Raw genomic sequence first — 20,135 nt, 5'->3', positions numbered from 1 at the left:
CTTTTACTCATTAAAAAATAGAATTATTTCAAATTATACATTAACTGCAGCAAAAACCAATATGATGCCAGAAAAAACATTTTTCTCAATATTTATTTTATTTGAATATGTCATAATGTGAAATATATAATAACATACAATCTGAGAATTACCATAAATTACTATAAATGTTCATTTATAACATGAAGATAATTATTGTCTTATTTGTTAAAAGAAAAAATTAACATCAGTGCATCTCTAAAAAAAAAAAAAAAATGTTGTAAAAATATAGCCTCAAGGGACCTTACTTGAGAAGCGGTGGTGGAGGGCTGAAGATATTCACTGGGGCTGACTGCGACAGTGGTGGCCATACTGTCCTTTTGATCTGTAAGAAGGAGGTGAATCTATTTATACAAGGAGAAAAAACAACTCTCCAAATGTGACTTCCATTTGAGAATGAAATAAGGCATCAGGATTTATTCGAACTAATTTAATATAATTCTGTGCTTAGACTTTGCATGTCCTTATTTTCTAAAGCACCACAGTTTGTGATCAATGTTTGCATAGAGAACTGGAAATAGTGAAATCGAATAAACGGATTGTTCAAAATAAACAAAACATGAATGGCATGCACTTTCAGTTATGAGTTATGACTGTTTCAAAAGGAGGCGTTACCTGCTGTAATCTAAACCCTGGAGAGGAGTGATTCAGCGGGTTAGGGTTTAAAACCCAATCCACTAATAGCACTCAGTGGCACTTTACACTATAAGATGTTCTCAATCCTGGTCCTGAAGTGCTGGGTTCCTCCAGGACCAGAACTGAGATCCACTGCTCTGCTATACATACATCTTAGGTAAAACACCAGCACTGTCTCGTCATTGACGATGCATGTACAAAGAACTCAGATCGCAACCCAAATAAACACTTGATGTTATGATGCTTGCTAACTGGCTGTCAGAGCTAGCAAAATGAACTAGTTATACACTTTATTTGAAGTCGTTGCATTTCATAGTAAGTCGAAAGGAATTACACCACAGTGATCTTTCTGATCAAATTCAACGGTTTTGCAACTTTACTACATGAAATACTTGCTCTCACAACAAGCTAATCAGGCTGAAAATCATGACACACACGCTGATAACCAAAGCGAGTGTATTAACAGTCAAATTCGTGGTTGGAGGTAAGAAAATTAAGTTGTTACGCCTATATAAATGCAAAATACAGTTTGATTAAAGCTTCAGGCTGAAGTCAGCGGCTAACGCTAACAGGCTAAAAACGTCAGATGTCTGCAAGTGCTTGAGCTATTATGATTTGAGTGCTTTAAAGTATTTATTTATATCATGTTTTAATCAGCCGTCCACACGTTTACGTCTTTCTACGACCATGCAGCGCGCTTTGAAAGAGTTGTGCTGTCTGCGGGCAGACAGACTCAGGAGTGCGCTGATGGAGGAGGTAACTGCTTGCTTAGCATGCTAATGTGCTAACTAGCCAGATAAACTCTTCGCTGCGGAAAAGAACCGTGTTTCCGGAAGTGTGCATTTGGCAGAATCGCTGTGCTACGCGTGATTTTTAAAACTCGTGTGTGCAAGCTACGACATAAAATATATATCGGTTCATTCGCTCAATAGAATGTTTATGAAAGTAACATAGTAATATAAACACCAACGTTATAATTCCTACCCACCGCTCATGACGACATTCACTCTCCGTGAAGCCTTGAAGAGCCCACACGAGATACCGCCCCACCAGAGCCCTCTGGCCAATCTGGTTACTTGTCAATCAGCGAGAGCTAGCGGTTCTGACCACTCAGAGTACAGCATTTGTCTGATTGACGTTTGTTCCGGCCAATGGGATATGGTAGTATTTCTATGACAGTTGAAGGATATATATGTGACCAATAGGTTGTCGAGTTTTCAGGAAAAAGGCGGGAGTTGTGAAGACGTCAAAATAATAAGCCGAACCAATGATACACCGGTTTGAATTTCACTGACGTTTAGCTCGCCCAGTTAGAAATGGAAACAGCATATCAATCAAAAGTAATTGACAACAATATCGATCGATCAACCTGCGTGGACTGTGGGTGCTCCATCAGAATGGTTGTTGTCTTCTAAAACGCGTTAGGCAACCTACAGATGATGGACGGTGCATCTCAATAATGCAACAACCAGCTGCTTTGTCAACAACAAAATGATTTCCTTCACCAACATGACATTTTGCTTTTTGTAAAAGCTATTTGTTTTGTTACCCCAATATTAGTTAAATTTAGTTTTATGCATTCCTAGCTGAGTATAAAAACTGAAGTATGGGAAATATTTGGGTGTGTAAGTTACCTACTTTTCCATGTGTTGGGGACAAATTTGTGCCCAAAATTGAGCTAAATCTGCCTTTTGGGGAAGTCCTCATTTATAAAACCGTCATGTTATAGTATTTATAACCAGCTGCATATAAAAACAATAGAAATCTATGTAACACCCTCATTTAGATAGCTAAGAAAACGTGTGTGTGTGTGGGCTGGTAAACCCTACATTATGGGGACAAAATGTCCCCACAAAGTTGGCTAAATCCATGTTTTGGTCCCCATGAAGAAAACAGCTTATAAATCATACTAAGTGATGTTTTTTGAAAATGTAAAAATGCAGAAAGTTTTCTGTGATGGGTAGGGTTAATGTAAGGGGGATCTCATATACAGCTTGTACAGTATGAAAATCATTATGTCTATGGAAAGTCCTCATAAAACATGAAAATACAACATGTGTATATCCCCAGCTAAAAGTTTAGGAAAACATCCCTCCGGAAAAAAAAAACTCTGGTATTACCATTATATAATGATGGTAGCAAATTGGTAATACCATGGAACTGAAAGATTATCATAGTCATATACAATGCTATTAATACAGAACACCATGCTGATTCGCCATGGAATTCATTGAAATTGAAATCACCATGATAGTACGTGCCAAAATCAATCAAACAAACAAACAAGCACATGGTAACTCGTAGAGAACTGCAAGGAAAAACAGATGCATCCAATAGAGACCAACTTAAATTCAAGCAATTATAATCCTTAATCATAAATAATGTGAAAAAGTCAACCACCTTATTTTCAAGTTTACTTTGTCTTTACTCAAAATACAGTTCATGTGGCCTGATCAGACTGAAGGAGTTACAATCAGGGAAAGGACAAATAAAGGGGTCACACACTCCACCCAGGGGCAGGGGCCTGATGAGGAAAGCAAGAAGAACCAAACAGAGACGGATTCACAAACAGGCCAGTTTAAAAACTCCAGTGTAATATAACCTACAGATGAAGGCTTTTGCTAGTACCCCAAGTCAAATGTCCTTGTTCGTTTTTTTGTTTAACTTATTATTTTTTTAAGTCCACTGTTTGCTGTCCAGTGTCCTTTCAAGTCCTTTGTCTATCATGTCAGTCTCTGGATTTATTTGCCTGCTCAACATAGACAGTATTCCAGCACTCCTCTGTACTCCCTCTGTCCGCGTATTGGTCGAGAGGAGGGGCCAGTCGGCTGATGTTCATTGGCTTCTGCTGGAAGACTGGCAGGGAGTTGGAGCAGAGTTGTGCACCAGGAAGTGTCCATGTGCTGTTCCATCTATTACCCACACACAGAAATCCTAAAAAAGAACCCATTTATGTTTCGTTAATTTAATACGTTGGCTACAGGGCATTGAGTGCAACATACTATATGTAGAATATTCATTGCTGCAAGTGCTTACAGTGAAAAGGAGCGTTCTGGCTATGTTTCAGACTCGGCTTCCTGTTCCACGCCTGCTGCCTGGCGCATGCCTTTGATTGACAGGTACATTTCTTCCTCTGGATCATAGTAATAGAACTTCCTCAAGTAGACAATGAGCGGTCTAAGATAGGAAAAATAGGAAAGTTAGTATTTATAGACACTTTGTATGCAAATTGCTAAGCAATTTTATTTCAATAATACATAATAACAGTGGGTAGACCTATGTGATACACCCATAACCTCTGAACATAACCATTCTAGCTCAAATAAATGCTGTTCTTTTCAATTTTCTATTCATCAAAGAGTCCTGAAATTTTTTTTTTATGGTTTCCACTAAATATTAAACAGTTTTTAACATCAGTGATTTGGAATGATTTCTGAAGGATCATGTGACACTGAAGACTGGAGTAATGATGCTGAAAATTCAGCTTTGGCATCACAGGTATAAATAAAAAATGTAAATAAATTAAAATAGAATTTTAAACTGTAATCATATGTTACAATATTACAGTCTTTACTGTATTTTAATTAAAAAAATGTGCAGCCTTGGTGAGCACACAAGACTTCTTTCAAAAATATGTTACAGACCTAATATTTTAGAACTATAGTGTATCAGAAATCTAAATGGGCAAAATAATGTAAAGTGTGAGTGAGTCATACTTGGGGAGGGGCAGCTCCTGGATGTGGTCTATGCGGACGAGTTGTCGGATGCAGAAACGGCACAGATGCTGGAGTGATTTCACATTGCTGAAGCGTGAGACTGGGTAGAGCAGCTGTACGGGGGTCGGGGGCAACCCTGAGAACGACACCAGACGTTTCATTACACTGACCTTTCATCTCTCACACCCTCAAACCTGTTTTTGGTCTTTACGAACAAAATAAAACCTGCCTCATATTTCTGTGCACATTGTTCCCACAAACACTTCAGACAAAAACCATGGTTGTTAGCTAAAACTATTCAAAATAGTTTTTTGCCCCTATTATGCTATTTAAAAAAATTTTTGGTGATGTTTTACAATAGATTTGCATGCATCCAAAACACTTTAATTTTCTCATAATATACATTGCAGAATCACCTCTTTTCTCACAGTGTCTGAAACTGTTCAATAAAGGGTCCGTTCTCTTTTTTCCGAGAGCCTACTCTGCTCTGATTGGTCAGATGGCCCAGTCTGTAGTGATTGGTCTACCGCTTACAGTGTGTGTCGGAAACAAAACGGCCAATTTCAGCTCCGGAGGCTTCCTTAGCACTTGAATACACAGTGATGCGAACAGTAGCAATGGCGTTGGTTGGATTTTAATTCACCCTTCGTCGGAAGTTTGATTGACAGGTGATCTGACCAATCATAATGCCAAATCTATCATTTTGTCCGACAAGCAAACCAGACAGGAGAGTTAGGGCCATATTTACTAAACGGCAAATTAGCATGAGAGCCCAATGGGAGTGATGGGAGTGGACAATTCTGTGCGTGATCTACTGATGACATTCCGGATCATTTCCATAATGACCAACACAATCTACCAAGAGCAGAGCAAATTAGCGTCTGGTTTAAGACATGCTTTTTTGGGGCAGTAAATAATGGCGCAAAAACCAGTACATCGACGAGCGCAAACCTTAGTAAATCACCTTACATGACTCATTTAAATACTCTCCTCCCATAAAGTTTGTGTCTGAAAGGAAAACTACAAATGCATATGCAATAAGGTGAGCCGCAAAAATAACCCTGTCCACGCCTTTTCAGCGCAAATTTTTCACTGCGTATCTTTACTAAATCCTGACAATAGTTTTTTAATGGCAAAAGAGGGTTTGCACTGTTGCTAGCTGTTAGTAAATCTGGCCCTTAGTAGATTAACGTTGGTTGGACTTGGTGTGTAAAAAATGGTGTGTATTGACGTCTTTCCGCGGTTGAAACAACATACCTTCTGATGTTCATTCATGTTTATTTTGTGCTATAACTAGTAGGAAGAAATGATCGGTTCATGTGCTGCTTGAACTGAGGTGCTACAATGATCTTTCATTACACATTAAAGAGCCACAAAACAGTATTTGTTTGAATTTCTTTTAAAAAAAAGACCAAATTTAAAAGCTGAGACTTTGTATCATACCACAAGTAACCTGTTCTGTCTTTTCTGTTGGCGAGATGTCAGTGTTCTCTTTGCTCCGGAATGTACTTTTTTTTTACTGCGTGAGAACATGATGTGTGGCATGAGCGCCATGGCTTGTCGGACGTAGCAAAAGTAACAAAGGGGGGTGGGTCTTTGCATAGGGTCCATTCCATCGTGAGTCCTCATGCTTTGGAAGTGCATGCAAAGTGGATTCGAAGCGCAGGAAACTGCATCCTCTTGACAGCACGATATAATGCTACAACTTGTTGTTTCTCAGCTACAACTACAGTGTTTGAGGGTGGCTAAACGTACTATGTAGACATTGTTCGCAGGCAGCCAATAAAGACAAACCTACATAGATATGTTACAGAAGTGAAACTGGCATTGCTGACGACCCGTTTCTGTAATTCAGAATCGATTCTTTCTTTTAGGAGACAAACTGCTATTTTACACACTACGTGAAAGAGAACAGTATAATGGGGCACTTTAATTTAAACAAAGCTGTAAATATAGGATAAAATGAAAATAAACATTTTATGTTGAAGTATTAATATTACTAAAACTGAAATAAATAGCTAAATAGCTTCAGGCACTTTTTTGTCCCTAACTCTCCCTATTTCATTAATGTCTTGTCACATAAGCAGGATATTTGTAGCCTTACCAGGTACACGTGAACGTAGGAAGTAGAGGAATTTTCCATTTTTAGAGTGCATGATGGCTCGCTCAATGAATTCAACCACAGAATGGCAGCGGTCCTCAAATTTAGGGTGGCACCATAAACTGAAGGTTCCTGAAAAGTTAAAGGCAATTTTAAGGAAAAGAAATACACTGAAAAAAACAAAGAAGATATTTTGTCACAGCAAAATGTATATAATTTCTCAAATTATATTTATAACTCTTTATAATTTATGTTATTTATTACAAAGACCATATCAATTAATTTTTATTAGAAATAAGCCATATATACATTATATATGTATATATATATATATATATATATAACTTTTTACAACTTTTCTTCTTGTTTTCAACTTTTGTTAGTCAATGTTTAATTTAGTTTACTTACTATAAACTAATACAACATCGAAAGACTCTAATGTTTACCATGATGTCTAAAATATGCATCATATTATTGTGTACTAACAACACACACAAAAAAACATACCAGAAAACCATACCAAAACCAGAAGGTAGCCAACACTCTGGTGTTGAGTGAAAAAACTATTTAAACAAAATTGTTTCTAAAAAAAATTCTATTTTTTTTTCTAAGTTTTCTATGGGGAGTGTTATTTGCTTTTAGACAAACTAAACAAAACAGGTTTAAATTGGAAACCATAATTTTCGATTAGACCAATATAAAAAAGCTAGTGCTGTCAAATCGATTAATCGATTCTAAAATAAAAGTTAGTGTTTATAAAATATACATATATGTGTGTATATATATATATATATATATATACATATATATATATATAATATATATGTATATATATATATATACATGTGTGCATGTACATGTATTATATAAAAACAAACTTTTGTTTTAGAATTGATTAATTGCATTTAATTGATTTGACAGCACTAAAAATGCACTTTAATAAATGACACTCATTTAAAAAATTTAATTAGGAATGCAGGAAATTAAATGGGGGTGTGAAAACATTTAATGACTATCGATTAGATTTTTACTGTCCCACTGTCATTCTGCAAGTGATGAAATGTAATCTGTTTCTTCAGACGGTGTAGTCAACAATGACCTTTTAATCGGACTCTGAGGATGTGGTTTAGATTGGAAAAAAAGGAAGGAAAAGTTGGCTACCACAGCTCCAAAAATAGAAAAATATCACTACAGGTGACGTTTCAAGCCCAGCGGCTCTTCATCAGATTGGGTTTGTAAACATAGGATTTCATGTGTTTTTTGGCAGCACATTCGAGAATGATATGCCAAAAAGGAGTATGTGTGTGTTTATGGATATGTGTTATATAAGGGGTGTAACGGTACATGTATTCGTTCTAAACCGTCACGGTTCGGTGCATACAGTCAGACAACGAATACAGTCAGTCACAGATCATCCACACTCCAGTCCAGAAGGGGGCGCGCGCAGTAAAGCAACGCTGTTTGCTAACCAGCACAACAGGAAAAAGAGCTGAAGAAGAAGAGACGGTCTACCAGGGGGGCAATCATTCGGAAAAAATTGAAGCTTCCCCGGGCGCCGCCATTGATTAGCAGACCATCACCTGCTGTTAGCATTCCATTGACTCCCATTCATTTTGGCGTCACTTTGACAGCGAATAACTTTACATCTGAGGCGTTTAAAGACTCAATTTTTCCATTATTTATTTCTAAAGAAACACGAAAATGTATAAAAGACTCCATTACCTTGTATCTTACGTTATGGCCCCGTAGAAGCAGTTTTTGTAAAAATAGGCTAACGATTGCGTCATAACCACGCGACTCTCTGTCGCACAGTAGAGAAATTACCGTATGGACAGGAGGAGAAGCTCGCGGGCAATCGGGGGGACGTGGAGGCAAAATGACAAAATTATTAATGAGAATACTTAGCAAAAGTTGCTCCTGCTCCTAGCTCATGGACACCTCCTACTCACACTCTCCGTCTCTGCAAGTTTCGGAAGGGAATGATTCAGATTTCTCTTGGCACAGAAGACAGACGGGTTGCTCACGTCACATCTACGTCGTCAAGCTCAGTTTGAGTCTGCGCAGTACGCTCAGCCATCAGGAAGTGAGAGCTTCTAATTGACTTAACTTTTCTCCGTTGAATCCAATGGGGTTGCTGTGTGAGCCTGTGTCCATTTATTTTACTATCTATGCAGTCTACGCACCAACCCAAAACAAGAGTTCAGATGGCACTCAAGAGCTTACTAGTAGCTTATACGCTGAGTTTTGATACATTTTTGGACACGCTCCACAAACTTCATGAAAAGGAAACCAGAACTTTCGCTTTCTTTAGTTTACAAAAGCACAATGTTTTGTTTTTATTGTGAGTGTACACAAATAAAAATAGACAGTTTCGAATGATGTACTACTCTCATCTGTATGTCCCTAAATGACTGAATATTTTAAGTTGTTTCCGCTGTTATAACGAGACAAGATCATTTGGCATTGTGCCAATTTGTGTCGTTGAAGTCTCACTTACTGTCCAGTGATGAAATATGCATGTCCTGGAAATGAAAAGCCTCAGGTGGCGCTTAACTCGCTGTCTCCTCGTAGAAAGGTGAAGTAGGCTCTTTTTTTCCTTCGTGATTTCTCGAAAAAGCGTAATATTGAACTTTTTGCATCTGTTATTGAACTCTCGCACACAAAGAAATCGAATCTTTTAGTTTCATTATTCTATTTATTTTGTACTTTTATAACACAATAGATGCTTTACAGTTTTGTAGCTAACCCAATACCTATAGTTTTTTTTATCAGCCCTACAAAAAAATATGACCTATGTAAGAGTGCATTCTGTTTACTACTTAGTGCTTAATAATACATTAAAAGAGGCTGTACTGTACCAACTGGGGGACTAAATGCCGCTAGGTGGAACAAACTGAAATTTGCACTACTGTCTGTTCAAAATAAATGAAAAGAGCATTGGGGATTTGTTGCTTTTTCCTGTTGTACCGAACTCGTATCGAACCGTGACCTAAAAAAAACGAAGTAACGTACCGAACCGTGACTTCTGTGTACCGTTACACCCCTAGTATATATGTGTGTGTTTACCTCTGTAGTGCTCCATACGCGTGTGGTGTGTGACTCCCTGTGAGCGAAAACTGAGGCTGAGGATGTATCGTGGGTCTGAACTGTCCCGCACCAAAAACGAGCCATCTGGCTTCCCTCTTAGCTTCATTTCAGCATCCTCCCAGTTCATCGGCCCCCAATACCAGCCACACTGCAGACACACAAACACACACTGACCATCCAACAGTGCTAAAAAAAAGCTGCTTATAGATAAAACATGCAAGACCCACTAAATAATATGGACAACCACAGGAAGCCACAGATGTTTCATAGTTAAAAAGGTCTGCCGATAAACATGCCCAATGATATTACAATCATGTGACTGGAAATTTTTCAGTTGTTTCTTGACTTCACATCAACTAATTTTGTCTCTCACCCGCTCCAGCTCTCTCAGGCTGGCCGTGAAGCTGCTGGAATCGGCTCCTCTCAGTGGACACATGATCGGAGCCGGGGCCACTCTGGCAGGGGCCGCAGTGTCCATCGGTGACGCGGCCGAATGAGGAAGTGCTCGGAAGAAAGCATCTGAGACACAAATGGAGCATTTTTTGAATACACCAGCAAATTTTGAGCTTTGATCATCCTAGTTCTGAACTAGACAAGTAACCCATTCAACTAAATGACTACTTATACTTTTTCTTTGGTGTAGATCGCGTCTTGACAAATAACAAATATACACTGCTAAAGACAAAAGTTTGTCACTATGCTATTCTGCTGCTCAAGAAACATTTTGTATTATTTTCAATGTTGAAAGACAGCTTAATATTTTTGTGTAAACCTTGAACCTTTTTTTCAAAATTCTTTGATGAAGTAGTATAAGTTGACAAATAACAGTTTCAATCATTTTAGTTTAAAATGTAGTCTAAAATTGTGTCCATTTTGTCAGTATGACAGGCCTATCAGTGTTATAATTGTAAATTGTTAAAAGTACAAACATCCCAAGTTAATAATATGAGGTTATTAAAATGGTTGTATATAACAATCAGACAAGAATGAAACAAAATATGTTATTTGTTAACATGTAATTTAAAATGATGTCTAAATGAATTCGGATGAGACAAGGGCTAGCTGTCACATTTGATTTACGCCAGCGAATATTGATCAGTGCAGGTTTATTTCTGTATCAGCACAAACTTTAAAAGTATTGGATACAAAAATTAAATATTTTCACCATTACTGTCACTGAAAAAGATACAATTCACTGAACACACATTGACCTATTGGCAAAAAAAAGTTGTTTTGAAACAGAATTTGCTAAAATTATTCTAATTTGCCTAGTGAAAAAAACCTAAACCCAAAATATATTTATTTCATACTAAGTATACTACAAATCCACTAACATATTTACTGTGATATCGCTTGTGACTTTTTGGAGTACTTCTTTATTGCTGTTACATCCTTGCTTTGTTAATGTTTTTTTCTTTTCCCGAGTCTTTCACTTTTACTTTCACTTTCACTTTCTTAGTTATGTTCTATTGGCCCACGCCGCTCACCTGGTCGCAAATGTTCCTGTGACGTCACTGACCGGCTCTCCAATCAGATTAGTGCAGCGTGTTATAAAAGTTGAGAGGAGATAACACTAACAAGGCCCTATAGAAACTTTGAAACTATGTTCTGTGACAGCCCTATATTCTGTGTATGAATTTGTGTATCCCATGCCGTGTGTTTATTAATTGTATGTAACCGGCTTGTGTTCTGTTTCATCTCCATTTGTTCTACCTCTGTTATTGCAGGTAAGGAGGTCGCGCGACATACATTGTGGACACACTTTGTATTAGATACACTAGTTTAGGGGCGAGTTCCACCTGTTGTATTTTGCGTTTGGGTAGTTAGTGTAGGTAAGGTAGTGCGTCAGAGGACGCAAAGACTTTTCATTTCATTACTTTCTTTTGACAGTTAGGTTAGAGATTGGGCCTTGGTTTTGTTTTTGTTTATTTCTTTGATTTGGAAGCCGGCCGTGTTCCTTCTCCAATTCTCCCTATTTTTCAAATTTTTGTAAGTGCCTGTTTGTTATCTGTATTTTTCTTATTTTCTCATACTGTGTATATGTATAGATGGGTTTTAGTCTTGTTTAAAGCTACCTCCTATTGTAAATATTTCTACTCATGATTTATATATATATATATATATATATATATATATATATATATATATATATATTATATATATATATATATATATTTCACCTTTTTGTAAATAAAACAATCGCTTGCAGTTCAGTAGTGGTGTTTATTTGCCTTTACTCCTCACCTAGTTATGTTATGTATATTCAAATGTGTGTTTCTCCCAAATTAATGTAACTCCCCTATACCCCTTGATTGACCATCTCAGGGGTCGTAACTATTGCACAATGCACATGTATTAATATTAAGCATAAAATGTGTTTTAGTATCACTATTAGTAAGGATAGTATGATCTCTGTATAAAATCAGTCTTTAAATGCAAGATATTTAAAGTGTACTTGCAATAGTTCCACTTTAGCACAATCAAATATACTGGAGTATATCTTTAGTTGGACCTCAGCACTATTTCTGGATAACTAAAGTGCAAAATAAGTTGTTCCAATTTAGCAGACCAATTTAGGATATCAAAAGTACAATTGCAGGGTATTTATATTAAGTACATAAATATGTAAATGTATTTGTAGTATACTTAGCATAAAACCAAACACACAACTTCCCTCAGTGACATCTGGTGACAGCATCTCCCCTATAGCATATCACACTGCAGGACACATCTTTCACAAGTTATGCTTCCATCCACATATTTTTATGAGCATTTTGGGATAAAATGCATTTAAAAAAAAAAAAACGCTGGACAGAAACGCCAAAATGTGCATACATTCTAAAAATGCACATAAAAACCGTATGGTCAATTGAGGCAGATACATTTTTTATCCGGTAAGAAGACATGCGCATAAACTACGATGCAAACATATTTATCGAATGAATGCGCAACAAAAAACTCTTGTGACTTCTTCTCAACAGTGGATGCGGTTGACTAACAAGTGGACCAATTATAGTGCACAACATCTCAAATTTTGGTTTGATCATTCTGAAACGCCTGAGCCAAAGTCTGTCATCAGAATAATTTGGTATAATGACCTCCCAGAAGCGTCTCACATGATTGTGTTCCCAAACACCATCCATCTGAACGCAGATAACGTGACAGCATTTATGGTAAAAGTAATTTATGATGTAGAAAAAGATCTAGCGGCTTCCTGAATTGCAGCAACTTCCATTTTTACTAAAGAAATGTTGCGCTAATTTCCCAGGAAGGGATCATTTTGTTCTCTTGAACACATGGGATTGGAAATATTCCAATTTTGCACATAAGTTAAATTCGCAACTTTGGATGGAAACATAGCTAGTGATGAAATGTCATATCAACTACACATAAATATGTGTACTTGCTGTTATAGATAATAAAGTTAACAAATCTTTAATATTACCATCAACCCTTATATTTCTGAGTTCTTCAGCAAATGAACTACAAAGCTTAAGTTTTATCTCTACCGTATGGCACCATCACGCTCACACTTCCTCTCTTTATAAACGCACATTAGTCACACTGCCTTCTTCCTCCGAACTGCGAAAGGAACTGAGAAACGAAACCAAGCGGTCAACCAAAGCCTTTGTTTGACAAAACGATACATGCGGCAGATGGCATGTATTGTCTTTGCCTTTTGTCTTTTCACATGAAACATCACAGATTACATTCACACTTTATTCCATTTCCCTTTATGTTTGATGGAATAAAGTTGCTTCTGAGGGCGGAGAATGAGCCGGTTCGCAGAAAGGGAAGGGGATGTTGGAGTCTGCTCTCAGAACCAGAAAGGTGCCCTGAAACACCCTTAAACACACACCGCCCCCTCCACTTCACCCAAGTCTTACCATTGAGGCTGAGACTATGCTGGATGGTGGCGTGGAGAGGGGGAGGAGGAGGTAGAGGCAGAGGGAGAGACTGCAGGGACGCCCCCATTACACTCACTAGGAAAGGCCCAGGCTGCGGCCCACCTATATCGTCTGGAAGAGAGCAGGAGGGAGGGTTCAGAGCCAGGAGAATAAGGAGATGTCACAGAAAAAGCAATGGAAGCGTAGAGAAGGTTAAAGTCTATTAGAATGAGACAGGAGCCTGGGGCGATGAAGAGGAATCAGAACATGACTAAAATCAGCCCTAACACCATTCAGCTTTAGAGCAAAAGGAACAGCAACAATATTCTTGCATATATTAGCAAAAAGAGATCAGATTTCAGAAGATTTTGATTAGACTAACATTAATATTACATGCAATGACCTGTGATTTATGTATGAATAACGTAGTTTTGCCTGTATGAACCATAAAGGAGCAAGACAAATCCTGCAATTATGTCACAATATCTGATCCTCTTATAGCACTTGAAAACTAAGACACCGTGACAGGAAGCATATGACATGGGGAAATCCACACGCTCGTATGTGCATTCAATCACATACTGACGACACTGGAAAATTTGGTTTTTTTCTACTTTAAAGGAACATTGCGGGTTTAATAAAGTGTTTCATTGAGATACTATTTTTTATGGCTTAACATAACACTGGTTCAATACAATCTTATTTAACAAGCATTTGTGACCATGTCGATTATCACAAAGATTTATTTTTAATTTATTCCCTTACTTTTAAAAAAAAAGATGGGTTACAGTGAGGCTTTTACTATGGAATTGAATGTGGCCAATCCGTACAACTTAAACTCATTGTTTCAATAGTAAATAATAATAATATTTGAAAACAATAAGAGTGTTAACATGATTGTAGTGGAAAAATCACTTTTACCTACAGTGTAAAGTTATATCCAATTTTTAGCAACTCTAAAACATCTGTAAAAATTATTTAAATAGCATCACAGCTCACAAATACATAGGTTTAAACAAAATAATTAATGTAAGTGATTGCAATAAAGTTATAAGCTTCGAAATTGTACTTTTAAATACTCCAAAAATTTACTCTATTCATTTGCATAAGAATCTCATTGTAACCTTCATGTTTCTTTCTTTTTTTCAATAAACAAGTCAAGTTAGATTGTTATGCTAATCAACATCATGCCACAAATGCTGTACATTGAGCTTAAAGGGATAGTTTACTTAAAAATGGAAATTCTGTCATCATTTACTCACCCTCAAGTTGTTTCAAACCTGGATGAATTTCTGTCTTCTGCTGAACACAAAAGAAGATATTTTGAAGAATGTGGGTAACCAAACAGTTGATGAACCCCATTGCCTTTCATAGTATTTTTTTTTCCTAATATAGAAGTCAATGGGGTTCATCAACTGTCTAATTACCGACATTCTTCAAAATATCTTCTTTTGTGTTCAGCAGAAGAGAAAAATTCATGCAGGTTTGAAACAACTTGAGGGTGAGTACATTATTACAGAATTTTAACTTTTAAGTGAACTATTCCTTTAACTACTGAACCCAGAATAGTCATATATACCTCTACTCTCAACCCAAACATACTTCAAACAAAAATCAACTTCAAACACAACGACTGAATAATCCCACATACCTAATCATCCTTGTTCCCTCATGACAAAGAGCGCTTCAGATCTAAAATCTGTCTCTCTAGTATTCTCTGTCTCTTTCTCAGAAACTGTGGAGTGGTCTCACTTTATTAGAAAAGGAACTGCTCATCTGTTTGACAAAATACTGGTAAAGCTTAACCACATGTAGGCTTGCACAATAACTCATTTTAAGTGGCACTTCTCTGAATTATATGCTTTCAGAATGCAATCAGAGACTCCGGTAACCATGAAATGAAAAGAATGAAGGCCGAATAAAAAAGGGGAAATGAAAGGACAAAGTGAAAGAATAAGCAAGTACGTTGACGTCCTACACGGCATCTTTAACAACCGCCTTGGGTTCGCTCACAGAGGTGAGGTGAAACAGATCATCTTTTAAAAATGCAGTGACATAATCTCAAAATTCTTTTTTGAAAACTTGTGTTTGGATTTTAAGGGGAGGTACTTTGATCTTTTACTTTAAAATGTCAATAAAGTAATAAAAAAAAAATGTCAAGCTCCTATATTATCAGATCATTATTTTCTTTTAAAGGCACATTTTTGGAATATTTGATTGACAGGTGAGTAGGCAGACCTTTGATGTTGTCTGAGACCAACAATGAAGCTGTGAGTATAGGGTCTTTCGCACCGGGTAGTTCTAGGAACTGAACTTCCTGTGTGTGCAGTGTAATCTAACTTGTGTGTGTGTGTGCTTCAATGATGCAGTGATTTATGACTGTTTTTACTGTGTTTTTCATCAAATAAATTCAGCCTTGGTGAGCATAAGAGACTTCTTACTGACCCCAAACTTTTGAATGTAACCGTAGATAGAGGTGACAGTACAAAGGATGAAGGGAAGATACCCGGGGAGGGATGGGGGAGGTTACTGGAGAAATATTTAAAAAGTATGAAACAGATGGAGATGTGAAAGGTACGAATGAAGGAAAGCAGAAACGAAAGAGATCAAGATGTGAACATCTGTAGTGGGGCTCACCTAGCAGACTGAGGCTCCGCCGAGGGGGAGGTGGAGGAGTGGGAGGGTGAGGGGAGTTCCTTCCTCTCTGAGAGATGTCCACATCCACCAACGACACCGTCTCTCCTGCAACCAGAGCAATAGTACTTAATGACAAGAGCCAAAAGAACGACATTTGTTACAATAATGTAGCATCATTCCAAAGATTGGCCTAAAATGAGACTAATCTCATCCAAATCGTGTGCCTGTGTCATTATATTTCCCATGCACTGTGTAAGCTCATTAGTGGCTTGCAAATGTGCCTTCATTTAATGTATTCCAAGGATTCCTTTAGGTTCTAACCCAATATGTTCCCCTAAATCTTCGTTTACCTGTGAAAACGGGAGTAAAAGAGGCCGCAGAGAAGGCACTTTGTGCCCTTGTTAGTCCAGGATGGCTGCAGAAAGACAATCATCATTTTAATTATTAAAATAAAAAAGACAACACATTCATTTACATTAATTCTGTATCTCAAAGTTGATCATATCATTATTTATTTATCTACAGTTTATAATGAATTAGAAGTATACATATAAGCACACTTGACTCACCTGAGGTCAATTATGACTTTGCGACTATCATATAAAAACAAATCAAAAGTACAACAGGTTTAATGATATGTGTTTTATGATAGACATTTTATGAGAGATTTCAAATAAATACATTTATGGAGAATGTGAAGTGAGCAAAAAGTGTGCAATTTCCTGGTTAATTTCGATCACTATTGTGTGTGTAGTGGGGCTAAATCATTGATTGAAATGTTAAATATTCTTAGGATAAAGACTATAGTTGGTTCCATAATGCTGTCTATTTGTAGGTAAACCCAGAATATTTCAATACACCATAGGTTCTCTATGCAATTTCCAATTGGTTTTTAGAAAGAGGTTTATTATTTAATAGTACATCAATGTCTGTTTTTCTACACTCCTAAGAAAAATGTGTAAAAATGTTATCTTTAGGGATACAACAGCTTGTTACAATGGTAGTGACCTTAAAGGGACAACTCTACCTTATTTACCCCTATCCTCTATAGATATCCTCTGTAGATATTCCCTTTAAAGGGATAGTTCACCCAAAAATTGAGTCCATCAACTGTTTGGTTACCAACATTCTTCAAAATATCTTATTTTGTGTTCAGCAGAAGAATTCATACAGGTTTGTAACACCTTGAGAGTGAGTAAATGATTTTTGGGTGACCTATCCCTTTAAGTGCTACCCCAGTGACAAGCTATTTGTACCCCTAAAGATAAAATTCTTGTAAATTTTTTCTGACAGTGTAGGCTACTCCATAAAACTACACACAAAAATTTGAAGGAACCATACGCAGATTACTAACCAGGACTACAACGGTTGCACAAAAACTCATGTTCTTGTGAAAGTTGTAGTCATTAGGCTACGTGGCAAGTTGCTATTAACTTTTTAAAGCAATATTGGTAACACTTAACTATTAACAGTTAATATTAGATAATGTATTAATTAACTGACATGAACTAACAATGAGCAATACATTTGTTACAGTATTTTGTGTCAGTATCACTGACTTTGTTAGTGTTAGTTAATAAAAATACAGCTGTTCATGGTTTGTTCATGTTAGTTCACAGTGCATTAACTAATGTTAACAAATACAACCTTTGATTTTATTAACCTATTAGTAAATGTTGAAATTAATATTAACTAAGATTAATAAATGCTGAAGTATTGTTCATTCTTAGTTCATGTTAGGTAGTTAACTAAGGTTAATGAACCTTATTGTAAAGTGTTATTTAATAGTATATATATATATATATATATATATATATATTTTTTTTTTTTTTAAAGCAATTTAAAAAAAACACAACTGCTTAAAAATTCACTTTTGAGGTATGACTGTGTAGTTTTTATTGTATGAAAACAACCATGAAATTGTCTTCACTAATCATAAGATGCCATTCTAAAGAAAGAAAGAAAGAAAGAAAGAAAGAAAGAAAGAAAGAAAGAAAGAAAGAAAGAAAGAAAGAAAGAAAGAAAAAAAAAAAAAAAGAAAGAAAGAAAATTCCTGAGGGAGCTCAGGAAAATCATAAATCTTGTTGTCGAATGAAATAGTACAAATTAATAACAAAAGAATACAACAATATAATCATAAGATCTTCAATATTTAATTTGGGCAGATTGAACTCACCTGGCTGTGTCTTGTTCCCCACCGCTCGCTCCAGACATGTCCACTAAACTGCCCGCTGAGGATATGGAGAACGTGACTGAAGGTCTCTTGTCCAAAAGGTTGTTAGAGCCACTACAGCTTTTAGTTCTAAAAAGTTTACTCAGGCGTATTTTAAGCGAGCCCTTCCTGGATTTCCCTGGTACTTTCAAAGTCTTCTCTCCTCCGCTGGCCGTGGAAAGATGCGCCCGGGTCGTGTTCCTGTCCGACCGGGCCTTCGGTGTGGACGCCTGGCTGGAGCACGGGGTGTCCTGGCTGGATGCGGCTTGGGATAGATCCTCGGGAGTCAGTTTATCTGTGGTGGGAGCCTGAGGCCTGGTGTTTACAGAGTCTCGCAACAAACAACACGCCGGTGAGCAAAGTCCCCCGGACACCGCCATAGCCTGTCCGGACAGCACCGACGGGAAACATTTGAGCGCAAACGCACCCGGCTCATTGTTTTGGGAATCGGTCTTCTGACAGGCATTGATGCCCAGGCCGTTCACCTCTTCTGACCCGAGGCCCTCCAGAACCAGCAGAGCATCGCTGGTCTCGGTCGGGTCATCCCCCTGCCTGATTCCAGCCGAGCCGAGCATGCTTTGACACGAGCAGTGCTGCAGCTCGCCGTCCTTCAGTAGGAATTCGGGTACCGGAGCGACTCCCAGCTCGCCGAATTTCCTCGCCAGCTCCAGGACAGGACCCTCAGGCAGAGCCGTCGTGCAGCTCCAGCCCGGCTCTGTCATCGAGCCCGTTTTGTGATCCACCACCGGCGGCCAGTCTTGTTTGTCTGTGATCAAGCGATGCCGGTGACACAGTTCGGCTCCATCCGTATCCGTAGCAACCGCTGGCAGTTTGAGCTGTGGATGCAGCGTCCATGTAGGCGGATGCTGAGCGTCCACAGCGCCAGACTCCGAAGCGAGTACCGCTTGCTCCTCAAAAGCCCTGCGCTGATCCTCCGATTTGTTCTCGGCAAATCCTTCAGAGTCTCTCGATATGTTTCTGAATACCAACAGCTGAGGCCCCATTCCACCTCGGTGGGTGAGATCGTACCCGTGGGCCTCGGCTGAATGAAGAGGAGGCGGCGGCACAGACAGCGCAGGTCTAGTCGCCATCACTCCCGCGTCAGGTGCCTCCGTTCCGCTGGCCTGCGGAGCTTTGTTCACCGCCGAGATGTGGCCGTGATTCTGCGTGCATTCAAAGTTCCCCTTGATACCCACCGTCAGTCCAGTGCCCGATGACAGATTCCCATTCTCCTCGTCCAAGCGGTCATCCTCGGCCGCGGAGACCAGGCGCATCAAGACAAAATCGGGAGACATATCTTGCGCGTTGTTCATTATTATTCCTCAATATACTGAAGGAATGAGCGATATCAGCGTTTCACATTGCTCCAGTCATGAGATCTCGTTTGTGTGATGATGGTAATCCTCTTGGTAACGTTAGCCCTCTCACTCAGCGCCAGACAATTAGTGCATTTAAACTCTATTTCAGTCGCTGCTTCAACATTGCGCACGTCCTCGTCTCATTTCGCGTCCGGCCTTAAAAATCTCCACGGATCTTTGTAGGGTCATACATAACGCTTCGTTTCACGCAATCCTAACGGCGTCTGTGGTCACATTACTGTCGAGGCCCCACCCGCCCGCTCACTTCCGCAAATTCGATGCGTTTCGTGTTTGGTCTTATCGGTGCCATTGCTGTCCACTTGGCTGCAGGCTATGTGCTGTCCCCCTTAGTGACGTGCACCGTGCTGTAATGTTGCTTTCATGTCATTTACCGCGCTGTTGTCTGGAAGATGGCCTTACCAACTGATGTTTATGATGCATCAATTGTAGTGGCATCGCCTT

General features: G+C 38.3%; 2 protein-coding genes and 1 long non-coding RNA gene across 6 annotated transcripts in view; 1 reads left to right on the top strand and 2 right to left on the bottom strand.

Annotated features, from left to right (window-relative positions):
• Positions 1-1,758, bottom strand: part of sp2 (sp2 transcription factor) — a 12,122-nt gene extending 10,364 nt beyond the window's left edge. The window contains exons 1-2 of one of the 3 annotated variants that reach the window (XM_084394545.1): positions 1,664-1,758; positions 288-364 (exon numbers count right to left, since the gene is read on the bottom strand). In XM_084394545.1, coding sequence (XP_084250671.1) covers positions 288-364; positions 1,664-1,670 — 84 coding nt within the window. In that variant the 5' untranslated portion in view covers positions 1,671-1,758. Of the gene's footprint in view, positions 1-287; positions 365-654; positions 785-1,645 lie in introns of those variants that run through there. The other 2 variants (XM_084394546.1, XM_084394547.1) reach the window with 2 other exon arrangements.
• LOC311281543 lies at positions 952-3,445 on the top strand. The gene is made up of 2 exons (XR_014625812.1): positions 952-1,159; positions 3,115-3,445. It is a non-coding gene; the product is annotated as an uncharacterized lncRNA (long non-coding RNA).
• On the bottom strand, positions 2,878-20,135 carry socs7 (suppressor of cytokine signaling 7). 2 transcript variants are annotated; one of them, XM_084394541.1, is made up of 10 exons: positions 18,280-20,135; positions 16,454-16,518; positions 16,104-16,208; positions 13,467-13,598; positions 9,953-10,098; positions 9,559-9,727; positions 6,496-6,624; positions 4,392-4,527; positions 3,712-3,852; positions 2,878-3,609 (listed from the first exon to the last, which is right to left on the bottom strand). In XM_084394541.1, exons 1-9 carry the CDS (start codon positions 19,626-19,628, stop codon positions 3,732-3,734), a joined length of 2,352 nt encoding a protein of 783 aa, XP_084250667.1. In that variant the 5' UTR covers positions 19,629-20,135; the 3' UTR covers positions 2,878-3,609; positions 3,712-3,731. The 2 variants fall into 2 exon arrangements, with proteins under 2 accessions (XP_084250667.1, XP_084250668.1); XM_084394542.1 differs by lacking the exon at positions 13,467-13,598 and having other exon boundaries at positions 18,280-20,122.

The sequence above is a fragment of the Rutilus rutilus genome (assembly GCF_951802725.1).
Source record: "Rutilus rutilus genome assembly, chromosome: 22".
NCBI classification, from domain to species: Eukaryota; Metazoa; Chordata; class Actinopteri; order Cypriniformes; family Leuciscidae; genus Rutilus; species Rutilus rutilus.
This window is presented reverse-complemented; position numbering and strand designations above follow the sequence as displayed.

Bases quoted from the DNA above. Each gene is read 5' to 3' on its own strand.
- socs7 (XM_084394541.1), bottom strand. From the start codon at position 19,628: ATGAACAACGCGCAAGATATGTCTCCCGATTTTGTCTTGATGCGCCTG. The intron at 16,519-18,279 runs GTGAGTTCAATC...GTCTTTCTGCAG, and splicing joins GGGGAACAAGACACAGCCAG to CCATCCTGGACTAACAAGGG. The intron at 3,853-4,391 runs GTATGACTCACT...TTCCTATCTTAG, and splicing joins CAGGAGCTGCCCCTCCCCAA to ACCGCTCATTGTCTACTTGA.